Below are 22,693 nucleotides of genomic sequence, written 5' to 3'. Positions count from 1 at the left end.
ATAGAAGAGAAATATTCCAATATAAATTGCCACTTTATAAAAATGAACCTCAATGTTTGAGAATATGTGAAAGAAGTAATAGGGCCTCCTACCTAATTCTTCCTCCAGGGGCTTTATTGTTTTTCAACCTCTTAAATATATAAAATAATCACTTTGGAATGATCTACCAAGTATTGGGTTTAGTTCTGCAGAAGGCAATTACATATGGGATTACATATGAAGTGGAATATATACCTAGGAATGTATTCAGGATATTGAGAAATCTTGAAATTCACCTGACAATATATGAAAGGTCGAAGGATATTGATTTTAGGGAAATAGCTACTTTTGACTAAAGGATCACTATGTCTGGCACTCTATATGCATGAATTCATTTTATCCTCATATTATCTCTGATGGGATAGCAAAAATCGCATAATACCTATGAAGGGGGAATTTGCCAATATCTAAAAAAATTGTATTTAGTTAAATTTTTCCTTTGATCTAGTGATCCCACTTTTAGCAATCTACCCCCACCAAGACACCTGGTATAGGAAATGACAAGATTATTCACTACACGTTATTTCTAACAGCAAAAGTCTGGCAACAACCCAAAAGACTCTCAATAGTATATCCACATACTGCATACTAGATCATACAGAACGTCTCTGAATATATATTTTTACACGGTTTTGACTTTTTAACTATGTAAATGTTTTACGTATTTCCATAAAATAAAAATGGGAAAAAACATTAAATCAAAGAGATAAAAATCTCGTTAAATTTAAGTCAGAAATGTTATGAATGTGACTTAAATATATATGTGTATATATAGAGAAATACATAGCTGCCTACTAAAAGTACCTAGCAGAAATGATAACCAATTGACAACGAGTACTCTTAGCGCCAAGATTTTGATCTTTAAATACCACTGTCTATTAAAAGGAACCAAGGATTGTTGGAGATTCCTGCGCTAGGGTAGTGTAGAATCAGCTGACAAGATGACTCCCAATAACCTCTCCCTCCTGGTATTCATGTCCTTACAGAGTCTCTTCCCACAATGAATAGGGCTGACATGTGTAACCAATAGGATATTGTGGAAATGATGTTGTTTGACTTCTGAGGGCTAGATCATACAGAAGTTTCCACCTCACTCTCTCTTGGATCATTCACTCTAGGAGGGGCTGGTAGCCACGTCATGAGAACATTCATATATTGAGAGTTCCACTGGTGAGGAGCTAAGGCCTCCTACCAACGATCAACACTAACTTGCCAGCCATTTGAGTGAGCCATTATGGAAGTAGTAAATTAACATCAAGCCTTCAGAGGCAGAAGCCCTGGCTAACATCTGAACTGCAACCCTATGAGAGACCCTAGGCTAAAAGAACAGCTAAAAGCCACTCCGAAGTTTCTGACCCACAGAAACCATGAGATAATGAAGGCTTATTGTTTTAAGACTCTAAGTTTTCAAGTAATTTTTTACATAGCAATAGATAATATAAACAGTAAAGGTAGAAAGTGAACCTGGGACATCTTGCTCTGAGAGAAAGTGCTCAAAAAATGATAAGACATGTCAAAAGGACAAGAAATTAGCCTGAAGAGGCTCTCAGTCAAAGTTGGGACTATACATATTTTTAAAACTTTTATTTTGGAAAATTTCAGAAACACTCATTCTGTCATTACTCTTTCATCAAGTCCTCTAATTTTTTTTTTCTGTAGCAGTGTGAGGCAAATTCGTGGTATATCACTTCACTCATAATATTTAAGTATATGTCCCTAACAGATGTAGACTTAAGAATAATAAAACTTACTATCTCCAACAAAATTAAACAGTAATTCCTTAGTACCATTTCATACCCAGTCCATAGTTTTCTCAATCTCTACTTTTCGGAGTCTTTCTTATATTCACATTTAATGCAGCTTTTGATACGGTTGAATTTATGTCAGCCATTTTCCTATCTGTTATCTGAATATCTCAAGTCTTTGTTTCTCTGTTCCTCCTTTACTTCCTTCTTTGCAGTTAAACATTTTTTACTGTCCTATTATAATTTCTCTGTTGATTTTGTTTTCCTTTTTTGGGTATGAGTGGTTGCTCTAGGGATTACAATATACTTCTTTAACTTATTACAATCAACTTCAGGATGATATTGAATTAATTACAGCAAAATACAGCAATTTTGCTCCAATATATTTCCATTTTCTTTACTCTTCTTTGTGCTATTGTCACATATATCCAAATATCTTATAATCTTAATACTACAGTGCTATAATTATTGCTTTAAACAATCTCAAAACCCTTTAAGGAAATTAAGAAAAGAAAAGAAAAAATGTATAATATACACAGCCTTTTATATCCATCATATATTTACCATTTGTGGTACTCTTTATTCCTTCCTGTGGATTAGAGTTACCATCTGGTATTATTCTTTACATACTGGAAGGACTTCTTTTAGTATTTCTCCTAAGGCAGGTCTTCTAATAAGACGTCTCTCAATATTTGTTTATCTGGGAAAGTTTTTATTTTGCCTTCATACGTGAAAGATAATTTTATTGGATTTCGAATTCTTGGTTGGCAATTTTGCTGTCTTTCAATGAATATGTCATTCTACTGTCTTCTGGCCTCCATGTTTCTGATAAGAAGTCAATTGCTAATCCTATTGCTATGAGTTGTTTCTTTCTTCTTGCTTTCAAGATTTTTTGTCTCTGGATTTCAACAGTGTGACTATCCTGTGTCTAGAGTTAGATCTTTTGTGTTTATCCTACTTGGGCTTTGTTAAGCTTCTTGGATCTGTGGATTAACGTTTCTCATCAAATTTGGAAAGTTTCTAGCAATTATTTTTTCAAATGTTTTTCCTTCCTGTCTCTTTCTCTTACTCCTTTCTTTTTTGGGACTTCATTACACAAACTTGGTACACGATGTTTCACACATTTCTGAGGCTCTGTTCATTTTTCTTCAATCTTTTTTCCTCTCTGTTCCTCAGAATGGATAATTTCTATTAAAATATCTTCATGTTCACTGTTTCTTTCTTCTTTCATCTCAAATCTGTTATTGAGCCCATCTAATAAATTTTAAATTTCTGTCATTGTACTTTCCAACTTGAGAATTTCCATTTGGTTTTTCATTATTGAGATTTCCTATTGCTTGTTATCATGTTTTCTCGTATTTCTTTGAACACATTTTCCTTTAATTCTTTGAACATATTTATAAAAAGGGCTCTGAAGTCTTTGCTAAACCCAACAACTGGGCCTACTGAGAAGCCATTTCTATTGTCTGCTTTTTTCCCTAAGTGTGGTCATATTTTACTGTTTCTTTACAGGCTGTAGTTTTTCTGGACATTTTTGGATAATATATAGCAACCACGGATTTTTAACTTATTTTTCTAAGTTTTATTAAAAAAAAAAAGAAGTAACCTTTAACTTAAACTATAATTTGTCTCTCCCATGATGTGTGGCTTCTGCTTGAAATTCTTATTTTTATTTTTGTTTTTTAGCCTGTCTTCCTAGGATTCCCCACTGTGTTTCAATAGATTACTGGTCAGCCAATCATTTGGGCTTAGGTTCTGCTCAAATACTTGAAATCTATGAGGCTTCTCCCTTCTGAGACCTAATCTGTTGGTGAGTTAGAGCACATAGTCAAAGTTCAGCCAGTTCTTAAGTCTGGCTTGACTTTTATTTTCTGTTGGATTCTCTCAAGTTTCCTAGTCAGCCAGGGATGTGTGGAGACCTTATCTAACCTTTTTATGGTTTTCTCATTTCCAGAATTTTTCAGTTAGATTCTTGGCTGGTCTACTGTTCTTACCAACTGGGACCACAACCTCTGAATATCACAGCTGTGGGTTTTCTTTGGTTGCTTCTACCAACCTGACCATTTCTAGTTGACAAAGCTGTGGGCTTTTGCCACATTTCCCATATTGAGTCTATCCCCTCTGAGAGCAAAGCTGCTGGTTTTTGCAGACAGTGCCACTCTGGTAAAACTACTTATCTCACCAATCAAGCTTATGGGGTATGTGTGTATGGTAACCTGAGGCAAGAAGGCCATAGACTACCACCACTTTTACCTGAAGCTTTGGCAGTTTTTCAAGAATAAATGCTTCACAATTTGTTTTTTATCTTTATCTTTGATGAATTTCCAGAGCCCTGATATGGTTTTTTGTTTACAATTTTTCCAGTTTAAGTTTCTTTGCAGAGAGGAATTGCCTACCTCTTTACACCACCAGAGCCAGTCTTTCCATCTGTGATTATCTCAATTCATCTCTAATCCAATTACACCTGCATTATTAGCCCCATATTACAGATAAGGCACAAAGAAAATAATCAACTGTCCAAAGATTACATAGTTGCTAAATGGAAGAGCTTGCAAACTAGGCAGTTTGTCTTCAGAGACTTTCTGCACTTTTAACAGATATGAATATGAAAATTCTTTTTTTTTTTAATAAAGATTTTATTTATTTATTTTTTCCCCCCAAAGCCCCAGTAGATAGTTGTATGTCATAGCTCCACATCCTTCTAGTTGCTGTATGTGGGACGTGGCCTCAGCATGGCTGGAGAAGCGTTGCATGCCCGGGATCCGAACCCCAGGCCGCCAGCAGCGGAGCACGCACACTTAACCGCTAAGCCACAAGGCCGGCCCCTGAAAATTCTTAAAGTACTAGAAAAGAAGCAGGTAGAGGTGCTATAGAAGCATGGAAGAAAAGAGTCTATTTTTATCACCTGAGTAGACAGGATATAAAGATGAAGCACTACAGCATGTATCATTTACAAAATTATCATGTTTTTTAAGGATACATATACCAGTAAAATTTTCAAATATTTAAGACAGCTAGTTACATTAAAAGCCTTTTTGTAGATTTCTCACTAATATAACTTACTCTCTTGCCAGTACCCCTTCCCACTGGAGGATGTGCCTCAGCAGCTTGACGAATTGTACAAACCATTAGCTCTATAAGAGCACTCTCTTGTCGGTCAGACATTGCTAAGGTGAAACAAAACACATAAGTATGAGAAGATAGTTTTATAATAACAATGTATTAAAAATGAATACAATTATAAAAAACTGAAAACATTCTATTACTGATTAAAGACTGAAGTTAAGCTCTGTACTTTGTCATAAGTCAAATAAGAAAGAGACATACAAAATAAAGAAAAAGAGGATAAACTGGTTTCTTCTAATACCATACTTACAAGTTAGGCATTCCCAAAATTTTACTGTATTTCCTTCTACATCATTTCAAAGTTCATGTAAGAAGATAGCTTTTTTTATTTTTTGTTTTTTTTTTAGAAAGATCATGCTGTATATTTTTAAAAATTAACAAGAGATTTTGAATATCTTTCAAGTCACTACACACACATATGAATAATTATCTTAAATTATAATTACATAATTTGTGTTTCACAATTTAGTCAACCTTCTCCTACTAATGTTCAAACTGTTTCCAAATTTTTGTCACTGTAAACAATGCAACAATAAATATCAATACACATATATATATGTAACTGATACTTTTATTTCTGTAGCGTAAATTCCCAAGAGAAGAAGTAATGGGTCAAATGTTAAAACCTTGATACTGACAAATCATAAGGTTATTTATTGCTGCAATGAGAATGTTTGGGTCCTCATATCCCTGCCAGCACTGGATGTTATATAAATCCTTTTAATTTTTGGAATCCAATTATTAAAAAACAGTATTTCATTGTTATTTTCTGCCTTCCTATCTACTAATGGAGTATATTTTCTTGTTCATTGGTTTAGAATTTTCTTCTGAGATTTTTCTATGTTTATTCTTTGCCCATTTTTCTACTGATATTCACATTTCTTATCCACTTATGAACTCTTGTATATTAGGAATAGTAACTCTGTCTTCTGAATGATGCAAATATTTTCTCCCAGTTTGTCTTTTTGTTGTCAGTCTCTGCATGGTATAGTTTGTCAGAAAGAAACTGTTAATTTTACATAATGTCACATCTGTTCTGATTTGTTTTATGGCTTCTCGGTTTCCTTGTTTTTCCTTTTCAGTTTTACTGAGGTACAATTGATATACATAGCACTGTATAAGTTTTACAGCATAATGATTTGACTTACATATATTGTGAAATGATTACCATAATAAGTTTAGTTAACATCCATCATCTCACATAGATAAAAAAGACTTCTGGGTTTCTTGTATTCCTATTAAAGATCCCCTTGTCCTAGAGATTATAGAAACATATTTTCTTATTTCTCTCTGTCTGTCTGTGCATCTGTTTGCCTCCGTCTCTCTCGCTTGCTTTTACATTTTTAATCTGCCTGGAATTTATTTCTGCCAATAGTATGAAGCATGGGCCTGTTTATTCCCACCAGGTGAACAGCCAGTTATGCCTCCACCCCTGTTAAATAAACCAGCTTACCTTGTTGAATTTAAATGCCGTTTTTAAACATGTTTTAGGCTTTCACATATGCTTAGATCTACAGTATTTCTAGATTCTTTTAGTCTCACTAACTTGTTTATTTCTATCATAATGCCATACTGTTTTGATTATAGCAGCTTTATAATGTTACACTATACCTTAATATGTAATTTAATTCAACTAATTTGAATATTTAGTTGAACAAGTTTCCCTTATCTAGTCCTTTTCCTAAAATTTTTCTAATTTCTATAAGGCTAATAAGCAAACAATTTATTAAGCATTTTCTATGTACAAGGCACTGTCATAAGTGATTTCTATGTATTAACTTTTTTTATCCTTGAAACAATTCCGAAAGATAGGAATTAATATCTTTATACTTTACGGATGGAAAAAATGAGCCACAGAGAGGTTAAATAATTTTTCAAAGCACTGAGCTAGTAGTAGAGCTAAGATATGAACCCAGGCAGTCTGACTCCAGGGTCTGTGCTCTTAAGCACTATGCTATACTGCCTTCTTACATAAGCTTAAAGTTCTATATAAATTTTTAAATCATTTTGCTTAATTACTCCTCTCACCTCACCTCCCAGAACTCTGTCAAAACCCCTGGAATTTGGAAAGGCATTTTAAGAAAATTACACATTACACTGGGAAGAGCTGACATTCTTATTATCTTTTTAGCGAGGAACATGATATAGCTCTCTTCACTTCTGAGATCTTATTTTACGTCATTTAACAAAACATTATGGTTTTCTTTACATTGATTCTGTATTTTCCTTGTTGAATTAATTTCTATTTTTAAATATTTCTGAAGTATTTTTAAATACATTAAATGTATTTAAAGTATTTTTAAAGATAGATTTTGAGACTAATTTGAATAGTTTAATTCTATCTTTCTGACTCCCTCCCTCCCTCTCTCTCCCTTTCTCTGTGTAGTCTTTTACGTTAAAGCCCAACAGATGTGAGGATTACAGAGACAAAACTAGGTATAAATTTTTTTTAAAACATTAAGCTTTAGAAGTTTATACTGATTATTTTAAAATAAATCGGGGCAACAGCAATGAAACGGCAAAGACATAATAACATCTTGTCTTTTAATCTGTACCAAAATTATTCTGTGAAGGAATATGTACTATGTACATCTTAATTAAATCATTTTTTTAACATTTTGTCTTAGGAAAAACACATGAAACACTGTCAGCTTTTCCATTTATACTCCCTGATCCAATGCCTAATAATATGAAAAGGCTTCCCACTCAATAAAACAACTAAGTTTCTATTTTTATGATTTTAGAATTCCATAATTTTTCACATTTGGCTAGGGATAAAGGAATGACAAGGTTGTTTATGAACTAAATGCATTTTCTTTTATTTAGGAAGAAAATCTAGTTCTATGGAAAGCGAGGAGAGAACAACTTATCTCAAGTAGGGAAACATTCTCCTACTCTATACTAAAATCCATATAAGTGTTGAAGAACAACCCACCCAACCTTACAGTGTCCAATGCCATCAATTTTGTTATTTACTTTATAATTTCAAACCATCCATTTAGACAAGGTAAACTCAAAACAGTTGAAATTTAATTGAAATCCCTTTTGGGATATGACAGCAAAACCAAATAATAAAACTGAAAGCAAAGCAGCCTTAAGCCACATACAAGAGCCAAATAGTCACAATGACTGAATCAAATGGGTAGCTGTTTGTACTATGAATTATCAGATAACTACACAACTTTCTAAGTCTTCTGAAATCTCTCTGCACATTATCTCCATTTCCTTACTATTCATTTTACTCTGATAACTTTGAACCCTGACTCCTCTCCTCCTTACCACTGCAAAGAAACGCTTAAAAGTCACCAACGACCTAAACCATCACTAAAGCTAAAGATCTTTGCGTAGTCCTTTTACTCCTCCGCAATATGTGATGTTATTAACCACAGCTCTCTTACTGGGCTTCTATAGGGTATAATTCTCTCTTACCTTTTTAAAGCTTGCTGGAGCTCTCACTCTCTCTTTCTCTTCCTGCTTCTGTCTCCTACCTATAATCTTTAAAACTCAGCCATCGGCTCTTTCTTTCTTTATAACCTATCTTCCTCTTCTATATTTTTATCATGATTTCCCATAGAGACCACTGCAACAGTTACCTTAACTGGTCTTCTGCCTATTCCAAACCATGTTTACTAAAAGCTTTTTTCTTAAAATATGAACTAGATCACATCGCTCCCCCGTTTAAAATCCTTCAATGGCTCCCTATTACACTTAGAATGAACTAAATAAATCCACTTATGAACTAAAATGTTCTACATCATCTGGCCTCTGCCTCTATCTCATCTTGTGCCCTAGCTCACTATGCTTTACCTATTGCAGCTTCTGGAACATAACAATATCATTCATGCTTCAGATATTCTGCAATTGCTATTTCCTTTATCTATACGGCTTTTTTGACACTTCCCATGGCTAGTCCCCTCATGCTTTAGATTCTTAGTTCACAGGTGGCCTCCTCAGAGAGATCTTCCTTTCAGGATTCAATCTAAAGATGGACCCCTCCTTATTATCATCCATCACAGACACCTATTAACTCTTGAAATTATTCTGACTGTTTACTTGGTTTGGTCTGCCTTCCCCACTAGGAGGTAAGCTCCATGTGGGGAGTGAGCTGACCTCAGTGCTTAGTAAAATAGTTAGCACATAGAAGGCGGTCCATATTTTAAAGTTATAAATGAATTATTTACTTTGAAGAATTGCATTTATCCACATTTACTTCACCCATCATCTGGATCACAGAACTTTAGCATTAGAAATAATCACAGAAGATTATCTAATCAAAGGTCCTTTTTTTATAGATAAAGAAGCTGAGACTCAGTGAAGTTAAATGCCTTAGTTATGGTATTGTTGTTACCAGGTTACCTGTTACCCAGACCTTCACATTATACTAAAAATTTAACTAACAATTTGATTTCGCCATAGAATACACACACACACACACACAAACAAAAAACCCCGTCCCTTAAAAACACTACAAGTCAGTCTTAAGACTACTGTGATTTAAATTGTTAGTGGTAGTCTTTGACAATGCATCTGTTTTCCCAAATTCTAGTCATATATCTCCAACTGCTAACCAGACTTTTACCCACTGGAATATCTCCCCTCATACTCCACCTACCTAAAATATAACTTAATTTCTAATTAGTCGTACTAGAAGCATTTTGTTATCATAAAATATAGCAAAATACTAGCACAGAAAACTGATTTGGATGCTATTCCATGCCAGAGCTCATATGAGGCACAGAATGCAAATGCACAAATGTATGAAAAAAGTTGTGTCATAATGTAGATATGGTTCTGCACTTGTTATGCATAATTTCCCCAGCCCTGCCTTCCCAGATTCAATCATACCCTAAAACTGAGGTTCACTTAAAAAATGTTTCACATTTCATAATTCACTTTTCTAGCTTAAATCAAACCAATCAAACCCAAGCCAAACCAAAACAACCTCTTGACTGGAATTAAATCAAACCCAACGTCAACTAAATCTAAACCACAACGAAACACCTAAGACAGTCATGCACCGTATGACAATGTTTCAGTCAATGATGACCGCACACAAGATGGTGGTCCCGTAGGATTAGTACCACATAGCCTAGGTGTATAGTAGGCTATACCATCTAGGTGTGTGTAAGTATGCTCTGTGATGTTCATACAACCACGAAATCACCTAACAACGCATTTCTCAGAACATATCCCTGTCATTAAATGACACATGAGTGTAGTATATAGTTATTTTAACAAGGTAAATCCATCTAGAACAACCTGATGACTGACAGACTCAGTAATTCCGATTTACTGACTTATACATCTTATTTAAACAAGAGTAAAAAGCTAACAATACCAAAGCATTATTACCTTGGCTCTTCTTTCCTTAATTTATATCCTCTGCCTCCCTTCTCCTTGGAAATAACCTTATAGAGCATAAGGTGATAAAAAGAAAAATGGCTTGTCATCATAAATAAGAAGCTCTGATAATTTGCTGATTCTATAGCCACAAGCAAGGGAAGGAAAATGGATGCAACACACCACTAAATACTATGCTGGGTACTTTGCTCAGCAAAGTGTTGACTGGGCAGTAATGATTAGAAGGGGAATTGATTTCATTAGAGAAAATATTAAGACTAGTTAGAATGTATGAAGTCAGTGAACTTAGCAGAAACATGTATAAGTAAAATAAACAGGAGAAAATATAGAATGTATGTTCATATTTCTGTGATCACAAAAGTGAAAGGAGTCAGAGTACAGTCGAGAGTTTGATCTAGTGAGCCGGAGGTCCTGTCAACTTAGCCACAGGGCCATCTTCTTACCAAGGATATGGAGAAGGAAAAATAAAACCACATGCAAATAAAGTAAATAATAATCAGAGGTGAAGCCAAACATACTATAATAACCTCCACCTTGAAGGAAGGTCTGAGAAAAGTTTGGGAAGGATTTGCATCACAGATTAAGAATACAGCTGTGAGGCAAATATTTTGAGTTTAAAAGAAGCAATTTGGGCCAATTTACTGGAGTTTATCTGGGTCTGATGCATACCCCTTGTCTCTCTCATTGAATTTTGTCAAAGCCAGAGTAGATAATACCAATTACCACCACCACTTAGAAAGAACACTGGGGGATAGTCACTCTCCTGGTGACCTGTTTGGGGAGTCTACCGCAGGAGATGGCTCGTGCTGCTCTTATATCCCAAAGGGTCGAACCACACAGAAGAGCAGGGGAAGTAGAATAGGGAATCAAGAGTATACTATTCTCGTGCAGCCCTCTCAACAACCGTAAGGTATAAAAAGAAAATAATCTTTATGTTATAAAGAAAAGGAAGCTAAGGATCAGAAAAAATGAGGACATTAGTCACAAAAGAGTTAAAAATCTGAATCTATTTCTTTTGATTCTGAAGTCCATGTTTAGTTCACTACAAGACTCTCTTACATCAAGGTATTATCTACATTCCAGGATTGTTGTATGGATTAAATGAAATAGCAGTTCTCCAAAGCACTACCATGGGCTAGTTTGAAAAACAAGCCACATGTAGGAAAAAGCATTTCTAGTTTTAAGGAGCTAACATTCATATAAACTTTTAGAATATAAATGCTTTAGTAAGTATACATATCCATTTTGCTGTTCACGTTATTATGCAAAGTGTAATAAGATGTATATTTCAATTATCATATAGCAATTATTTCTATTTCTTGAATAGCTAGATAAATGATCTTATTTTTGATTTCCTGACTTTAAGATTTAAGAAAATATAACAAAAGAGGGGATGGTTGTGGTCTAATTAAATCCTTTTGTGTCAAAGGCTTTTCCAAGTTCCCATATACATATAACAAAAAGATTCTGGATGCATGTTTTTTTTTACATTAAGTATGTCAGTATCTTTTGACTCAAATTAGCATAAAGAAAACTTTTTTGAATATTACACGGCACTTACATGGATGTTAAAAAACTTGTGCAGCATGGTAACAGTCAATCTAGAAAGATGTTATAAACTACTGAGACATCCTTATTTGTTACAGAAAACAAATTGTTCTCTTTGCAAAAAGACATGCATGCTTGCGTATATTCATTTTTAAGAAGTGATATATACAAGATGGTATGATTATTAATAGAAACCCAAAACAATATGTAAATCAACTTGTCAAAATACTATACCTTCCTCTCCTTGAACAGGTTCTTCTAATAGCAACTCTGTCATACACTCCCAGTCTTTCAACAGTTCTTGAGAGCTCTCCCACAAACTGTCCACCAAGTAGGCTGCATGTTCATGTAACTAAAAATAACAAATCAAGTGTGACTGAAGAACATTTAATGAAGAAACTACTAGTAATATTTTGAGTTAAAAAACCATTTCTTCATAATTAAAATGGCTTGGTCACAATGTTTCCAAGAGCCACTTAGAGAACAATATATATACTTGTATTCCACTGTCAATAACAGGGATGCAATATGTAGAATCAATCAAAAAAATTCTTTTTATAGTGGTAAGGTTAAGACCAATGGCATCATTTATAGATGAGGAAACAGAGTTTAACTAGTTAACAGAATTCTCGAAATTATAAACTGGATCTAGTTCACTTTACACTACTCTTGGTTTGTCTCTTTGTAACAATCTTTTTTTTTTTTAAGGAAATCAATACTTTCTCTCAGAATTCCATTTGAAACTTTGGTACCAGCCTTACTTACTTTACATCTTGGTCAAGGTCAAAATGTTAACTTATTCCATCTCTCCTCTTTTCTACTCTCATTTCCATTTAACTCAGTGCATTCCCTATCTCACCCCACACCCACTCCAATAAGCTCTTTGGGGAAGGTAAGTAGAGAAGGTGTTGGTATTGTTCTTTTTCTCCTACTTACAATTAACTTCTCCACTCTTGTATACAAGTTCTTCCACCTTTGAGGCTCATAACATCGAGCTAAACCACTTTCTAGATCAGTGTTTTTCAAACTATAGATTGCAACCCATTCACTGGTTGTTAAACCAATTTAATGCATTGAGACCAAAGTTTCAAAAAACGAAACATAGTAAAAAAGAGTGTATAGCACATGGAAAAGTAAGTACTATTTCATATAACTCTTTTTTTTTGTGTGTGAGGAAGACTGACCCTGAGCTAACATCTGTTGCCAATCTTCCTCTTTTTGCTTGAGGAAGATTGTCCCTGAGCTAACATCTGTGCCAATCTTCCTCTATTTTGTATATGGGATGCTGCCACAGCATGGCTGATGAGTGGTGTGTAGGTCTGCGTGCAGGATCCAAACCACCGAACCCGCGAACCCAGGGCTGCCGAAGCGGAGTGTGCAAACTTAACCACTACAACACTGGGCTGGCTCCTCATATAACTCTTATTTCAGTAATCTGTGCTTGTACTTGTGATGAGAAAATGGTTTTCTCATCACGAGTAGTGGCTCAAAAATGTATGCAAGTCACCTTCTAGACCTACTGGTTGTCTGCTGATGTCTTGGCATATTTGGCATGTGAACTGGTTTTCTTCCTCACTCCTAATTCTATCATTATTCTTAAGTTCAGTGTGTTGACTTATTTAAAGCTGTGCCTCATTTGACCTCCTTAATTCTATACTTCATTTCTACTGCATTTCAAACCTCACATTCTGGCTCCTGAAATGCCTCAGGAAAACCACACCCACACACCCACTCACAACCCACATACAGTCTCCCAATGATTTCTGTCAAAGCTAGAGTAGATAATATCGATTAGCATCTCTGCTTGGAAACAAGAGGGGCAAAGATTTGCAGCAAAACATCTTCAAACTTTCCAAATTTACATATCCTAGGAAACTATTACTAGACCACCAGTAACATCTTTCCAACAGTGAATGACAGTGATGGTTGCACAGCTATGTGAATGCACTTAATGCCAATGAACTGTGCAGTTAAAAAATAGTTCAAATGAGTAAATTTTGTTATGTATATTTCACCACAAAAACAAAAAAAAACCTATGTTGAATAAATTTGCTTTTATGCCTAACCACGTATACATGTTTAAGTGTGTCTGTAGAATAGGTACAAAGACATTCACAATTACATTTTTGGTGGATTATATCTCCTATACATATAAAATATCCCCTTCTCTGTCCCTCTTAATGCTTTTGGTCCTCAATTCTGGTTTATCTTATATGACATTGTCCCTTTAGCTTTTTGTAAGCATTTGTTAATTATATCCAGCCTTTATCCAGTTTAATTCCTGTGTTTATCTGTAAATTTCCTGGGTTATTTCGATTAAGATGTGTTTGTAAACAACATTTAAATTTCTTTATTTCAACCCTAAATGACAACGTGCCTTTTAATAAAGCATGTTAATTCATTTACATTTATTGAGATTACTGATATTGGAAATATTCCTGGCAACTGATTCCCAGTGTTCTACGGATAACATTTTCTTGTTGTATCTGTATCTCTAACTTCCTTCAGAGTTTTATTTCCTAACTTATATTTTTCCATCACCAAGACTCTGAGCACATTTATTTACTTCTCTTCGTTTACTGAACATTATACCTCTACATTTTAAGAATAATTTTTAGATATTTGCCTTTAAGCTTCGTGACCATATTATTTAGGCTTAGTTCTAAGTTTTTTCAGATTTATTTGCTCACCAATGTTTCTTATATTCCTTGTTTTCCTTTTATTGTATCCATTTTTCATTTTGCTAGAAAACATCCTCAGGTAACACTTTGCATATAGGGTGCATGGATAGGAAACATTCTAACTGAATGTCTTTAGATTAGTTCCTTCTCTCCATTCTCTCTGTTCTCTTTACAGAGCTCCTACTAGATGATATAATAAATATTCTTAATCTGTACTCCCTGTCTCTTAATTTCTCTCTCAAACCTTTCATTTCTTTCTTCTATTGCATTATTTTCTGGAAAAATTACTTGGTTGAAACTATAGCCAATCTTTGGTTGTGTCCATTCAGGCCATTTAATGATGTGCTTCACCCTCAAATTTTGCAAATCATGTTTTTAACTTCTAAGAATCCTCATTCCTCTTTCATAAAAGCTTCTTCCTATATCTGGGGGTATTAATCAAAAAATTTCATCAATATGTTGGGTTCTGTGCTTCTTTTTCATGGTATTGATTTTTTTTGAGTTTCAGTGTTTCCTGGTTGCCAGTTCATATATGTTAATGAGTCTAGACTCAATGATACCAATAGCTAGAATCCCTTTCTTGTTTTTTTTTTGGTGAGGAAGATTAGCCCTGAGCTAACATCCGTTGCCAATCCTCCTCTTTTTGCTGACGAAGACTGGCCCTGAGCTAACATCTGTGCCCATCTTCCTCTATTTTATATGTGGGACACCTGCCACAGCATGGCTCGATAAGCGGTGCATAAGTCCACGCCTGGGATTGGAACCCGCGAACCCCAGGCTGCCAAAAAGGAGCACTCAAACTTAACCACTATGCCACTGGGCCAGGCTGCAATTTGTCTTTTGAACGCAAAAGTTCCCTTCCCTCTTGGTGGCCATAAATTATCTGGGGCATTCATTCACTACTTTGCTTCTCAGACCAATGTCCACATCCCAAATGCCTGGGCCAACATTTCTAAAGGGAGGACTAAGCTCAGCTAAACAACATCCCCTTAATTACTATCTATAGCTTACTTCATTCATCAGCTTCTGCTGATCTTTAATGTATTTCAGACTTCTACCATAAAACCTCAATTTTTTCCCCCTATTTTTGCCTCAAATGGGGCAATGGGTTACTTAACTATAATGGAATTCACAGTCAATTACTTTATGGCTTCCACAAATTCCTCACTGTTCTGGTGAGCTAGTCATATCTCTTTCATCTTGAGTTATTTAGCATGAGGTTTTCAGTTGGATGAGCTGCTGGCACATTTTGAGACTCAAGGTAGTATACAGTCGGCCCTCCGTATCTGCGTGTTCCACATCTATGGACTCAACCAACCATGGATCAAAAGGTCTACGACGGTTGCATCTGTACTGAACATGTACAGATTTTTTTTCCTTGTTGTTACTCTCTAAACAATACAGTATAATACCTATTTACATAGCATTTATATTACATTAGGTTTTGTAAGTAATTTAGAGATGACAAAGTACATGGGAGGATGTGCATGGGTAATATGCAAATACTATGCCATTTTACACAAGGGACTTGAGCATCACTAGATTTTGGTATCCGCGGTGGGTCCTGGAACCAATCCCTAGTGGATACTGAGGGATGACTGTAATTCTATTAGCATTGGCATTTTTAAGGATGACTTTTCCATGCCTTGAACCAAGGCATATTAAAATTTAGCACAGGCATGTTGTCGTTGTTCCAGAAATATTTTGTGTGCGGTAGCCAATATTCTCAATGTAGATGCTAACTTCTTTGACCATTTCCTTGTCTCTCTGACCATAAGGCGGTGGCTTAGTAGTCTGCGTTCTGTTAACACCAATAACCAGTTGTTTCAAACTCAATGTGTACACCAGAAGGACAAGAAAATGTCCTGGCCCATTTTCTGATTAAAAATTTCAAAGTCACCAAGATTAGCAACAACAATCAGTTTAACATGGTCAGTCAGGAATTGGCTTGACATAATGTTTATGACACAGTCTTTTTGTCTTTAGGCATTTGTTATGGCCACATAACTTGCTAGGCTCAAATCTCTACAAGAATACCAGGAAAATCCATGTGTGAGAAAAAAAATTCTAACGTGGCCAGTAATGGTAAGAAGGTTACAATCACCTTCAGGCACTTTATACCAAGGACCTTCTACTGGTAGTGAAAGACGAAGCTCTAAGAAGTAAGGCCTTAAGGCATTCTCAATGGCTATAAAAACTCTGGGTTTAAAAAGGATCTGGAACCCTAAAAATAAAACAAAAATGAATTTTCGAAAAACAGTGGTATCGGGGCCGGCCCGTGGCGTAGTGGTTAAGTGTGCGCGCTCCACTGCTGGCGGCCTGGGTTCGGATCCCAGGCGCGCACTGATGCACTGCTTGTCAGGCCATGCTGTGGCGGCGTCCCATATAAAGTGGAGGAAGATGGGCACGGATGTTAGCCCAGGGCCAGTCTTCCTCAGCAAAAAGAGGAGGACTGGCATGGGTGTTAGCTCAAGGCTGATCTTCCTCACACAGAATAAAAAATAAAAACAGTGGTATCATAATTTTATACAAATAGCCTGAAAATCAGATATCTACAAGCATTCTTTGTACTCTTCAGGAAACAGATGAACAAAAAAGGTAACTCATTAATGGATAGAAAGCTGCTATATAGCAAAATGGATAATTAAAATTATATTAAAATTTATTTATAAATTATATATAACAAATATAAATTAAAATTATACATAATATATTTATATCTAGGTGGATTTTACCCTGCTATATCTAATATAATTTTTTATAGGATTTCCTCTAAGGTTGCATACAAGACAACGAATCTCATTTTCCTAGTGTCATTAATTACAATTTTCTGGCCACATTCTGACTCATTTTTAATTGGCTTCAAGGTTACTCACAATATTTTACTTCCAGTTTTCTCCACCTGCTAACTTCTCTGTTAAATACACTAAAGGAGTTCACCGTATAACGGAACCTTACATTGATTCCTTTTATGAAAAATAACTTACAATGCAAATACAGTCATGTGTCGCTTAACGACAGGGATACATTCTGAGAACTGCGTTGTTAGATGATTTTGTCATTGTGCAAACATTGTAAGAGTGTATTTACACAAACCTAGATGGCATATCCTACACTGCACACCTAGGCTATACAGTACTAATCTTACAGGACCACTATAGGTGGTCTGTTGTTGACTGAAACATCATTATGCGATGCATGATTGTTATCATCCCAAGTTATTTAGTCTAAAATTTCTGAATACTCCTATATTGGGTTTTATTCTCTGCTGAAACAGAGCCAGTCATTGGTGAATCTTGAAGAATATATAAAAACAACAAGAAAAAAAAAGTTATTCATGCACAAGGAGTGAGCACTCAGATTTCTGGGATATATCACTAATATGTCTGTTAACTTTCTGTCCCAAATGACTGTCATAATTAGCCTCAACATTCCATACGCCGAGAAGGAGGGTGACCATACCTCTAGATTGTCCAGAAATGTGCTGGCTTATGCTTATTGCTTTGGAATAATTATTAATAGCATCCTTGTCCCTCTGAAAAGCATCACAGTTGGTATAGTAAATTCTACGGTCTCACTACCTTTAGGGGAATCTGGACTCATTGCATTCAAGTACTATTCATCCTACCATTTGGCATGCATCTAAAATATACCAAGTATTTCGTCACCTGAAACCAATGACTGCTATAAAGGTTGTGATGGCTTAAAAATGTCACTTTTTGGTACAAAAAGAAAAGAAAATCAACTAGTTTAGGCAGATCTTTTAATCTCCATTATTTCACCTGTAATTCATATATAAAAGAGGAAGTCTACTCCATGGACTATAAGCCTCTTTCAAGTCAACATTTTAGAATTCTATTATTAAAATGTTACTACTATTTAACATCCTAGTAAAACAAAGAAAGTATGATAATCAGTTCAGTTAACCCTAGTTAATTGATTGGTAATTCATCCATAAGATGAACTCATTCTGCTTATGATTTCTAAGGTCTCTTTCAATTCAACTTTTTATGAGTCTATTACTAAAATATTACTAATTAACGTGTTACAATAAAACAAAGAGGAATTCAGAACAAGACACAATCAGAATCCCACCATACTATAAGAATATGGCTTTAATAAACATTCAGCTATGGATGTACACTAATGTAACAGGATAAGAAGAGAGATTTTAACAAAGAATGTTTCTTGTGAAACATAGGAGACCATAAAGACCAATATTATGATCATGAATCAACGAGAAACCTTTAAATATGATTTGCAGTTGCTTTTGCAGCTGACAAGAATTGGGAAATATATTTTAATTTTCTTGTAACACTTTAGTAAACAGCAGCAAACACAGGAATACAGTACAGTAGTTCCCCCTTATCCTCAGGGGATACATTCTAAGACCCCAGTGGATGCCTGAAACTGCAGATAGTACTGAATCCTATATATAGTGTTTTTCCCTATACATACCTACCTACAATAAAGTTTAAGTTAGGCACAATAGAGATTAACAACAATAACTAATAATAAAATAGAACAATTATAACAATACACTGTAATAAAAGAACTGTAGGGGCCGCGCCGGTAGCGCAAATGGTTAAGTGCGTGTGCTCTGCTGCGGTGGCCCGGGGTTCGCTGGTTCAGATCCCGGGCACGCACGGACGCACTGCTTGGCAAGCCATGCTGTGGCAGCGTCCCACATAAAGTGGAGGAAGATGGGCATGGATGTTAGCCCAGGGCCAGTCTTCCTCAGCAAAAAAAGAGGAGGATTGGCAGATGTTAGCTCAGGGCTGATCTTCCTCACCAAAAAAAAAAAAAAAAAAAAAGTTACTGTAGATCTTAGCAACCTTAGCATGTGATTTTTTTTCTTATTAAGTGGTGAATTTTCATCTTTTTACTTAAAGGAAGCACTTTACAGCTTCTCTTTAGCTTCCGTGAATTGTAAGCATCCCTACTCTTGCGCTTTGGGGCCATTATTAAGTAAAATAAGAGTTACTTGAACACAAGCTCTGTGATACTGAGATAGTTGATCTGATAACCCAGATGGCTACTAAGTGACTAAGGGGCAGGTAGCATATACAGTGTGGATACACTGGACAAAGGGATGATTCACGCACCGGGTGAGACGGCATGAGATTTCATAATGCTAATCAGAATGTTGCAAAATTTAAAATTTATTATTTCTGGAATTTTCCATTTAATATTTCTGGACTGTGGTTGACTGCGGGTAACTGAAACTGAGAAAAGTGAAACCACAGATAAGGGGGGGGACTACTGTAATACCATCTGAAAATAGAGCAGTAATACACATTACAAATTACTGCTTTAAATAAAAGATGAAACTGTGTAAAATTAAGTACTTGTGCCTTTTAATATATCAAAAATAAAAGTCCTTGGGCTTGCAGAGATCCAAAATGTTTTCCTTCCGTTAATAATCAAGTTCAATTAGCCTTGATCATCATATTGCCTAAATTTTTCAGCAAACAGTTTAAAGACTATTTGCATCTCATCCCTATCAATTTTTGAATTGTTGCTATTGAAGTCAAATTTTCATACAGTACTTGATTGTTGCATAATACTTTTTTATCCCGTTCCTCTAAAACCTAAGGGGGCTAAGGGTATAATTTGAAATGGTCTATCACAAGTGTGATATTTACTTGAGTATTTAGTGTTTTATCTTAAACATTCACAAGCACTTTGTATTTTACTCCATAATATATCCACACTTGCTTTGTTAAAAAAGTAATGATTTAAACCCTTACTATGCAAAGCGTGGTCCCTAGACCAGAAGCATAAACATCAAGGAGCTTGTTAGAAATGCAGCATCTCAGGCCCTACCTCAGAGCTACTGAATCAGAACTGGCATTTTAACAAGATCCCCATGTAATTTGTATACACAGTTAAAATACGTTCTTAAACACATCCTTAAATGCCACTCTCCAGCTTGCTTTGTTTCTGACTTTATTCTTTCTCTATTCATTGCCAATTCACTTAAAACTATCGTCAACTTCTTTGCCACTTTTCTGCTCCACTTTGCCCTAAACCCACTCATTCCACTGACTCAGTTCTTACTTCTCTCTGATTTTAATTTTTATACAGGCTGCCTGTTTGTCTCTTTAGTCCTCATTCCTACAGTTTCTCCAGCACTTTCAAATTTGAGCAGTTCTAGAATCTTTTAAGTTTCTTTTCTTCCCAGAATTCCAACACAAACCAAAAATATTTTTTCCCAAGTAAAATTGAGAGTCTTAGATTTCTAGATTTTCTCCATGTTCTTTGCAACTCTGTTCCCACTCATTTTTAAGCCAAGCAGTTTTTCCATTCAGGGGCTCTTCAGGATTAGTTCACCATTCCTCCAATGTCATACCAGTAGTAGGAAATACAGTTCTAATATCAAAGAGCACTTTAATGGGCAAACCAAAGTTCACTTGTGTACACAGATTCTGATAGATAATATATTATAAATGTTAATTAGAAAATTGTTTAAGTGATAACTGACAGGGAAATTTCACATGGAAGTACTGCTATGAAGCTTGTACAACTATTAATTAAAACATTTTAATTTATATATATTTTTTCCTCCTTAACTAATATAATTTTCAAATAACATAGAACTAATGGTTTTAACAGCTTGACAACTTTTCGCAAACTGTTTAAATAATGTAATTTAAAAGCTATAGTCAAAAATTCAAGAAAAACAAAAAGCAACAACACAAAAAAGTACGCAGTGGGGCTGGCCCGGTGGCGTAGCAGTTAGGTTCGCAACCTCTGCTTCGGCAGCCTGGGGTTCACTGGTTCGGATCCTGGGCGCAGACCTATGCACCACTCATCAGGCCATGCTGAGGCAGTGTCCCACAAAGAGCAACTAGAAGGATGTACAACTATGACATACAACTGTCTACTGGGGCTTTGGGAAGAAAAATGGAAAAAAGGAGGAGGATTGGCAACAGAATAGCTCAGGGCCAATCTTCCTCAGAAAAATAAAAAGTATGCAGTACTGCAATACTGCAAAAATTTAAAAATTGCTAGTCTATATTCAGTGTTGATCCACACCTGCATATATACTCCCACGAAAGGCACTGTCCTGATTCCATAATCAGGCAATCCATGAAGGCAATTTTTAAGAAACAGGCTTGTTTTCTTTGATTGAAAAATATCAATTACAATGAACTAAATGACAATTTTATTTAATATGTAATCTAATACAAAAAGCAAAATAAAGAGTTACGTTAAAAATTTACCTCACTTTCAAGAAAGAAAAGAACCAGCATCCTAATGAGGTTTCCATTTGGACTGTTCCTTCCCCTCCTCTTTGCTAATGCTTCTTCTGCTTGTGGGTCATGTCTGCTAAACAGCCTGGAAACAAGTAATAAAATAAGAACATTACAAATTTACATGGATATGAATTTTAGTCTTTTCCTTCACTACACAAATTATTTCAGTGTTTAAAAAAAAAAAGAAACAACATCAGAGATCAGGTTACTGATTTATTTCAACACAAGTATGTAACTGATGTTTTTATAGGTCAAAAAAATAGGTCTGAATAGTTTTATACAGTTCAATCATATATAAAGTGTAAAAGAAAATTTCTTTTCTTTTAATAATAAAATAATAATAATCTCATGGGACACAAAAATAAACCAAACTCAAGCAGAAAATGAGTACAGAGAAGTTAAATATCATTTGCGGTGTCCGGGGGGAAATATATGGCAGGGGGAGAAGACTAGAGTATTATCTTGAAGGTATATCTGCATAGCTATCAGACTGGTTTAGGAGAAAGTTGTGTTTATTTGGGTGGCTTTTGGAGGGGGGAAGAAATGGAAAATGTGAGGGTCCTTTATAACTGAAATGTACAAATTTGGATAATCGCATTCACTGTATATAATATAAATATAAGGTACTAAAGAATTAGCTTAATTTTTCTAATATTAAAATATTCATTTCAGATACGTTTTAGTATTTTTTGGATGCCTGGTTAAGCTTGTGTGTAGCTTACAAACTAGACTACAAAATAGACTACGTATGTATGCACACGCATGCATTTATTTTTTAAAAACTTAATCATGCAATTCCTGGGGATACTCTATAGCTCGCTTGTTAAGATTTTAAAAGACCACAATGTTACATGGTGGGAGAATGCTCAAAGAGATCATTAGGAATCAAAAGTTCTGAAACTGTGACTATCTCCAGGGCAGGGGCATAAAATAA

The 22,693-nt window shown here is 35.2% G+C and overlaps 1 protein-coding gene across 3 annotated transcripts in view; it reads right to left on the bottom strand.

The window, feature by feature from the left end:
• Window positions 1–22,693, bottom strand: part of STAG1 (STAG1 cohesin complex component) — a 366,147-nt gene that overhangs the window by 76,328 nt on the left and 267,126 nt on the right. For all 3 annotated transcript variants that reach the window (XM_058552570.1, XM_058552581.1, XM_058552562.1), the window contains 3 exons: window positions 21,727–21,841; window positions 12,054–12,171; window positions 4,848–4,951 (listed from right to left, as the gene is read on the bottom strand). In XM_058552570.1, the coding sequence (XP_058408553.1) occupies window positions 4,848–4,951; window positions 12,054–12,171; window positions 21,727–21,841 (337 nt within the window). The remainder of the gene's footprint in view (window positions 1–4,847; window positions 4,952–12,053; window positions 12,172–21,726; window positions 21,842–22,693) is intronic.

This window comes from Diceros bicornis, chromosome 2 (genome assembly GCF_020826845.1).
Source record: "Diceros bicornis minor isolate mBicDic1 chromosome 2, mDicBic1.mat.cur, whole genome shotgun sequence".
Classification (NCBI taxonomy): domain Eukaryota; kingdom Metazoa; phylum Chordata; class Mammalia; order Perissodactyla; family Rhinocerotidae; genus Diceros; species Diceros bicornis.
This window is presented reverse-complemented; position numbering and strand designations above follow the sequence as displayed.